We start from the raw sequence: 8,731 nt of genomic DNA, 5'->3' as shown, positions 1-8,731 counted from the left end.
TCAAAGCACCTTCCTACATAACAGACGATTGACGATAGATGTAGCTACAAAATCGGTGGAGTGCTTTTAGTTTAGCGCTATTTCTTTTCGTCAGGTAGTTCAAGAAATTCGTATTTGTTTCTAATACGGGTTTTAAAAATATTATATATAAAATCATAGACGACCGAAATGATAAAATGACTCGCCTCGTACTTGTGTCGCCATCTAAAAATCTTTTTGAATGACCAGGTATCCATTAGATGTACCCAAGTCGATAAATATGGATTAGAGCGAATTTAATGGACCAAATAGTTGTTAAATTCTGAATTAGCTAACAAAAAACTTTCAATCTGAATTTTACATATTAAGTGGTTGACTTCGTTGGAATTTATAACACCCAAATGAACGAAATACTTTATGAAAATAGGAGTTAGGTTCAAAAACCCTCGTTCTCAAAAATATAGATAGTCCTTGGTTCCGAAAGATGGCATTATACTTTTACTTGTGGCGACATCTGAAGATGATTTTAAAAACTTTCGTCGACAAGGAATCATTATACTCAAATCAATAAACAGTGACCTGAGCTAATCAATACCAAGTTATGGACAGTTTCGCATCAAATAATTTATTAAATTCGGATTCTCAAAAATATACATATTATGTAGCTAGCTACGAAGGGCCGTGTTATGCTTTTACTTGTGGCGACATCTAAAGTTCAACCTAAAAACTTTCGATTGACCATGAAATCATTGTATCAAATTCGATAAATACTGATTGAAGCTAATCGATACCTGAATGCAGTTTGGACCCAAATTCAAATTTGGGCCAACGAATGGCAATATCGTACTTGTACTGCCTGCGACATCTGCAGGTGATCTGAAAAACTTTCGATAGACCATGAATTCATTATATTCAAATCGATAAACACCAACTTGACTTAATCAATACCAAACTATCTGGAATTTTGGACAAAGTAGCTTATATAAATCAATCTTGAGCCTAATATAAACCTCGATTTTCAAGAAATATACATAATAAATGACTCCAAAGAAAGTAAAATAAGTTTGATGGTAGTGATATCTAGAGGCGAGAAAAAATTGTGCGTAGTAGTGATCTCACTTGAACATGTCGATATACACCTAATCAATGCTAAGAGAATTACAATTTCAGCTTGCCGAATTTGCGGCATCTAAGGTAAAAATTATGAAGTAGCTCAAATCTTTTTTTGCGCAAATTAAGACATACGAATTATCAATGGCTGAAATTTGTTGGACGGGATGAGAATACAAGCCAAGCAAATTAAAATGCAAATAAAAATTCACCACAAGTTGTGTATTCTATTCGTTATACATAAGTACATATATAAAAAAAGTGCCCAAACTTCGTAATTGGCCAAGAAATCTCAGCGAAACGATGAAATGGCCGTCAATTTTCGCATTAATCGAGCTACGTTCAAAGTGGACCGATCGAAAATAATCCGGTTAACTGTAAGTCCTTTGGCCGTCGCTGCCTCTATTTAAAGCGATCGTACTTTCCGTGTTGCGGGAACCACAAATGGTAAACTCGAACGGTCCTTCGTCTTCGCCGAAAGCTTCGCCATCTTGTAAAGTGACTGGCAATTTTCGATTTAAAGTTTCCGGAAGGTACAAGCAAGCGATCGCGCCCGATATCATTACGATACCTAAAATAAGTTCCGGAGTGGGTTTCCAAAAAACGCCCAAATACAAAATTTGCGTGCTGAAAAACGTAGCTCCGTAGCCCGCTACGTGAACCGCCGCCACCCCTTGACCTCTGACCACTGTTGGGAGCAACTCAATCGCGTATTGGTGTCCAGAGTTGTAAGCTACGTTAATGCCCAAACGGGCGATTATGGCTAAAACGAGAATTAACTCGGGTTGAGGGTTCTGGACGAATATACGCAAAAGCCCGGAGCAACCGGAAAAAATGCCGCTTAATAAAAGCGATCCGCTGGCCAAAACCTTTCTGCCAACTCTATCTTGGACGCCGAGAATGAATAGACAAGCAGGTAGGATGGTTGCAGAGGTGACGGAAAATATAACAAAAGGCGACAGGCCCACTCCGTTAACGTTTTTCGATATGGCGTCGTAACAAAGTGTCATTACCATCCTAGAACACACGGTCATTCTACCATTTTGCCGGGCATCAAGTCCTACACTTACGATTTGTAAACGAGGATCAAAGTTTTCCGTCTAAGGTTAGGCGTTTTAACCAACCCAATTAGATTTTCGTGTTTTTCCGTTTTTTTCGGGATGTGCTCTTCGCAATATCGCTTAAGCGCATCTACCGTTTTCGGGCTGACGGTTCTTCGATTTATTTTAGCGATTCGGCGAAAACACTCGACCGCCTCGTCGATACGGCCTTTGCTTATCAGCCATTGCGCGCTTTCCGGTACCAATACGTAAAATAACAGCACGAGCAAGTGAGGTATGGAGACAATTAACAAAAAAATCCTCCACGTTCCCACGAGAGCCACTACCCAAGGTATTGCCACGCAGGAGAGAGTGTAGAACAAACCGATGCAGATGTTAAGCCCCAGGGTTCTCATGCTAGGTCGTATGTACTCCATTACTGGAATAAAAAAATCAAATTACTACAGTACGTAATAAACAAAGGGATTTAAAAAACATTAGTTCTAACACCTAGATAGCACACGACTTCAATTGGATATCAAATTAGTCCATGCACTATCCATGGAGCCAAGGAAACTCTCTGGACGTTAAATGGACTATAATTTTTGTACAACTTCTGGATATAGTCACAATCTGTTACGTTCTAGTAGATTTAAATCAATCGCTCTGTATTTTATATATAATTATTTTTGAAAACAGGTATCATGTGATGTCGCCGCCTACAAGTAATATGCATGCACAGAATAAAAATAATCGTTATTAACCAATAACTATAGTTCATATTGCTTTGGTTAAATTATTGCATTAGTCTATAGTATTGTATCGGATATAAATTTATTGTACACCTCTTGTAGTAAGTACACATTAATAATAATAGTAATTATTACTAGTGTGGTTCGAAAACTTTAATATTTGAATTTTTTATCTTCAATATTTTTTAAAAGAACTTTTTTGGATTTGCATGTGTATTTCAAGAGAAATCCATACTTGGATTCCAAAAGTTTTACATGTCTGGATTCAGAAATATGACATTTGTAGACTTCTAACGCAGCTTATTTGTAAAAGTAAAACAAACCGCCCACTCTCGAAGAGACAAAACTATACCGATTTAAATACACGCAAAGAAATTATTTTTAAAATTTTATCTTAATTTTCCAAAAAAACTAAAATAATTTACATACATTTAGCATTATATGGATATATAAAAACGTCAACTTAAAGGTACACAGACAAAAAATTGTCCCAAACTGGAACGTTGTAATGTAGAAATATAAAAACAAGATTAAACGGGAGACCTGCAATTTATATTATTAAAAAATAATGTCCGATCAAAGTTGAAAACTTTTTTTGCCCTTTGGTAATTTCTAATTAATTAAGAATATCGGGACATTTTTATTCGGAGAAAAATTATGATCCGTGGACAAAACATTAGTAGCGAACACAGATTTGGTCTCTCATTGTACTTTTTTACCAAAGTAAGATAGATAGATCTTCCTGCGAGACTATCCGATATAGGCTGCACTACAATCCTCAAAGAATATGATCTTGATTTAGAAAATAATCTATTGAACTTATATTAGAAATTGCTTCAGTGCATTGGTTGTTTTAAATACCATAGGTAAATTGATAGTTTTGCACAGACAAACGCGCTCACTTAAAATCGTTGTTAAATAAAATTGAAGATGAAAAGTTTGTGGGCATCAAGGTTGAGAGAGAGAGAGAGAGACAGAGAGAGAGAGAGATTTCTGGTCCTCTCTCATTTCAATTACTGTAACTTTTTCTATGGTTTTTGTTTGGACCAGGAAAGTAAGAAGCGTGTTCAAATAATACCGAATGCATGTATTAGGTTTGTCTATGGTTTGGGGGAATTTGATCATCTATCACACTTATACAATGATATAAAACGGCTCAAAATAATGGCAAACTAATTATGCCACATCATGACACTGCAATTTTTCAGCGTTCATTAGAACGCCGTAAAGTATTTCAACTTAATTCCGAACCAGTTTCTTGACATGTCATAACATATTTTCAAAATAAAATATAAAAAATATCTTTAAAATTTTCCATTAAAAGGGCTTAAACTAAAATAACTAATATTAGTACCTACATATCACTGGGTCCAAAATGTTATAAAGCCAATTAATTCTACTCCAAAGTTACTTTTCTTTAACTCATTTCCATATGTATAATTACAGTAATTTCTCTAGATAATTTTTTTTAGAATTAACATAGTATTGTTAAACAACGTCTGTCTCTGTTTGGTTCAATAGAGTAGCCAAAGGCTAGACTTCCGCCAAACTTGGACAGATAAATGAAATAATTTCTTTGTAATAACATTTTAATATCATATTGTTCAAATAAAGTGAATATTATTATTATTTTATTATTTATATTATTATTATTATTATTTAGATAAACATTTAATAAACACTTGAATTTTTCAAAGCCTAAAAGGAAATTTATTTCCCAATCTTCTTTAAGTCCGTTTAATCGACTTTTGGCTACCTTTTTATTAATTTATTTTTTTCCGTATCTATACTAAATTTGGCTAATATTTGCATTTGCCAAATACAAACCTATGATGTACATCATGACGAAGTTCGTATCTGTGGCGCATCCGGCAAAAAAGCGGCTTACTGCGAACAGTACGACATTGTTCGACAATATGGTTACAGCGTTTCCAAGCAGAGCAAACATGTTGGCCAAAACCAGCGTGTGAAGTCTTCCGATGTTATCCGCGAGAATTCCTAATACGATCCCACCCACTACAGAGCCTACAAAAAAAACCGATTGTCCCAAGGCCGATTTCCAGCTTTCGCCGCAAACCCAATTTAGCTGCAAAATAAGCATCCACAACATTACAAATTAAAAACTCTCGAACTTCAAAACCTTTTTAAATCCACGCAATTACCTCTTGAACAATACTGATGTATCCATTTGTGTTCGAATCGTCATAAATCCAACCGGTGGTGCAAGGAACATCGACATACGAGCTGTTATCAAATATTCTAATCGAACAAGGGTCTGCGATGCTCGAATTTGCAACTCCCGTGGCGTTGCATTTGTGTAGAGGAACGAGGCTCGTGAAAGTTTGGCCGAAATAGTGAAAAGCCGATAGGATATTTATAATACTAAAGAGGAACATCAACATTAATTGATAGCGGGAAAAGTCCCCTACGTGGGCTAACATTCCATCGATGTCCAACGCTGCCTCATTGTCCATTTCATCTATATTACAAATACCGTTCACCGATACATTACAAAATTTAATATGTAAGATAGGGGAGACCGCAAGTTGGCTCAAAGCATTTAACTTGAAAAGGAAAAATGTGGCAAGGTTGGTTCTTTCCTTATTTTGGTGTACGTGGCCAAGTTTAAGTTCAGTTGTGGTGAATTTGTTTATATACCCGTAATAATTATATTTTATCCTTGCTGTTCTTTTTGGAATATTTTGGAAGATATTCGTAATTGAAGCACTTCAAATATGTTATCCTCAAGCTGGCCAACTTGCCCCGTACATACTTTTATATGTCGGAGCAATGAGAAGATGCAAAGGAAAATGGCTAACACGAAAAATTATGGCAAATCCATTATGTTGAATTACATGGAGTTGGTTAATAGGTAGATAGATAGGTTAGAGGTAACGGCATTGAAATGAAGACCTTTTCCAAGAGTTTTGCAAAAAAAAAGGTGCCGCTAAAGGTCACCCCAGAAAAATAAGCTTTGCGGATGGAGCAGCCTTTAAAAAAACGGAACATGCAACCTGGTAAGGATAAAAAAGAATTTAAAAGACAAAGACTACCAAAAAAATTAATAAAAAGCTACCTTTGTCGGAGCAAGCAACAAGCACTGAAGACTAGAGACGATTATTTTTGACTACTTGGATAAATTTAGTGAACCAAAAGAAGAGTGGATAAAATGTATTTCTTTTCATAAACGGGTACACAAAACACGCAAATCAATTGCTTGAACGAATAAGCAATATTTCGTTAATTTTATTTTGTTTTCCTTTCATACTGTTTTTTTTTTCATTGTTGTTTTGGAGTTTTTAACCTTAGAGTTCTAGTTTCAACTAACTTCGTCGCACTTTAAAATAAGATTATTATATTTCTGATGGGTATTGATATTCCGATTTAGTGGTATACATATTAAGAAATGTCTAATAAATACTTCGAAATGATTTCTATTTGCTTTTTTATTGTTATTTAGAGTCTATATTCAATTAATTAAATGAAATTAAAGCAAAAACTTTTTGCAATTATAAAAAAACGAGCAAAGGTCTCCCCTACCATAAAAATCATGTTTTTTTCCTTTCGCAAGTAACAATTATTTGGCAATATTATCATGTCCTTGGTCATAAGCTAATGTTGAAATATGCTTTTTTTTTGTTAATTCCTAATGTTTACTATTAAAAGTTTTAGCATAAATGTGAGTATTGTATAGGAAGTTACGCACTGCAATGCGCATGTTACTGTATTCCAACATTATCTGGAACACGGAAGTCCACTGTCGACATTGTAAGGCTTGTATGGCTGATAAAACTAATACGGAAATACCAAAATGCTCCGGTTTTGCATATTACGCTTAATTAAATAGAGCAAATAATAGGAAGGGCGAGCCGAAGGTGCTCCCCATCAGGACGCATATTAATTCACAAAATTGTTTCGGTTATTATAGTTAGTAGTTCAAATGTAGTTGGTTTCCATTACAACAGAGCTTTTCCAGATTAGATCCGACCCCGCATCGAACGGTAAACTTTAAATGCTTTCCTTAACAATTATTGAGAGAATAAATAACAATTGAAACAACGATATAAAAGTACCACGTCGGCAAGTTTTCTTCCCTCGCAGCTTAGTGCCGGTGAGGGAAATTTACGATAACTAAGCAAGTAATTTAACACCTTAGTTCTAATTCATTATGTCCACCGGATTAAGTTGTAGAGATTTAAGAAACGATAGATTGCGAGTGAATGCGTTAAAACCGTAATAAACTTTAGCAAACTATTCAATTTTTTTTTTATTTAAATTGGAAAATGCTTTTGGTGCGTTCAATCGTACGTACGATCAACTGCAGATGCACATTCAAGCTCTTTTCGATAAATTAAATGAAAATAAATATTTAAATCCGGCGGTTTTTTCATTAAATTATTTTAATTAAATAGCGATTGGAATGCTGACGAGTACGAACCACTTTTGGAGTTTGCAACACTGTTATCAGTCATCACTGCACTTCTAAATTTTGTTTACTGACCTGGCGTATAAAAATAAATGTGCGAGTTGTCGTTTTACTGCGATGTCTGCTTGAGACTCACCCACGAAAGAAACAGACGGTTTTAATGAATAAATCCCATCTCAAATGCAGTATCAGTCGACATTATCTGGGAAAAAAAATATCCAAAGTTCGTGTTAGCACAACAATTTCGACCGAATAGAGGAAGTAGTGCATTTATCACTTAATACATGTAATTTTTTGCGGCAAATTTGCCGTCTCTTTTAGTTGTACACCAGAGGTTTATAATTAGTTAATTTCAATCATACGAGTGGTTTTTTTCGTCGCTATCCATACGCGTGAATCATATTTTCGCGTTTCGCGAGTAATTAATCGGAAAAAAAGTACATTCTTGTTTCTGAATGGGAAGCATGAATGAAGGATGTATCGTGAATACAAAAAAGGAAGTTAAATACCGTGCCACCAAAAAATATTATTAATTAACCGCGTCTCTTTATAGTTTTTAATGAAATACGCCTGATGACAAAAAACCTTTGCTACAATAGAGAAAAGACAAGTTCTTTGAAATCTGTTTGGCTCTTTTATATAAAATTCCAGATAAAAGATTTTCTCTTTGCCGACGCTGCCTACATAAAGCGACGAAAATGGAAATCATGGAAGTAGATCTACAACGACAATGCGCTATAAAACCGGTGGCAAACATTTTCCAATAGAACGTTAGCCGCGAAGAATATGAAATTAGAATTAGAAATGAAATCGAATAATATATAGTCGGATACTTTTCATATGTTTTACGCTCGATCATATTTGAAAAAAGGATTTAATCTGTAGACCGATGGTTAGGGCGTTAATTTTGAACTGTGGAATGGCTAAACATTTGCTGACGGAGGAAAGTTTTACATTGTAAAAACCGCGCCAGATTTTCGAAGTTGTCGATGCGCCAGACAATATTTATATGTTGTCGGTTTGGTATTCTCGCCGAACTCATTCAAAATTATATACGCCCGCGAGGTAACTTCGTCGACTCTTGCTAAGCTTAATGAAATCCAAATAGAAGCCTGTTTTCTCAATAAATAAATTCCATTCCACTCACAAATCGAGCATCAAAATCACGGACAACTATTTTTTTTAAGGAACTTTAATTTCGCCACATTCGATCACAGCGGGAAAATTTCATTTTATTCCTTTGAAATTTCTTTTTAAGTTGGGGAAGGAAATTACCCAAAACGTCAAGAAAGTTGAGTAGTAAATATTAATTTTGTGAATTCACAACCTACGATGCAAATGCAATTTAGATTGCTGGTTCTTACTCAAATTTCACCTTCGGATCATAGATTTTAATTTTCTATGGGGTGAAGATGCGGATGCTA

At 35.0% G+C, this 8,731-nt stretch overlaps 1 protein-coding gene across 3 annotated transcripts; it reads right to left on the bottom strand.

Annotated features, from left to right (window-relative positions):
* Positions 1–1,302: 1,302 nt before the first annotated feature.
* On the bottom strand, positions 1,303–7,574 carry LOC132695684 (organic cation transporter protein-like). Of its 3 annotated transcripts, none has more exons than XM_060660098.1 (5): positions 7,444–7,574; positions 5,044–5,360; positions 4,709–4,967; positions 2,160–2,568; positions 1,303–2,106 (listed from the first exon to the last, which is right to left on the bottom strand). In XM_060660098.1, exons 2-5 carry the CDS (start codon positions 5,353–5,355, stop codon positions 1,461–1,463), a joined length of 1,626 nt encoding a protein of 541 aa, XP_060516081.1. In that variant the 5' UTR covers positions 5,356–5,360; positions 7,444–7,574; the 3' UTR covers positions 1,303–1,460. The 3 variants fall into 3 exon arrangements, with proteins under 3 accessions (XP_060516081.1, XP_060516080.1, XP_060516079.1); XM_060660097.1 differs by having other exon boundaries at positions 7,383–7,523; XM_060660096.1 differs by having other exon boundaries at positions 7,320–7,482.
* Between the last annotated feature and the right edge of the window lie 1,157 nt (positions 7,575–8,731).

This window comes from Cylas formicarius, unplaced genomic scaffold (assembly GCF_029955315.1).
Source record: "Cylas formicarius isolate icCylForm1 unplaced genomic scaffold, icCylForm1.1 PGA_scaffold_12__32_contigs__length_19106922, whole genome shotgun sequence".
NCBI lineage: Eukaryota > Metazoa > Arthropoda > Insecta > Coleoptera > Brentidae > Cylas > Cylas formicarius.
This window is presented reverse-complemented; position numbering and strand designations above follow the sequence as displayed.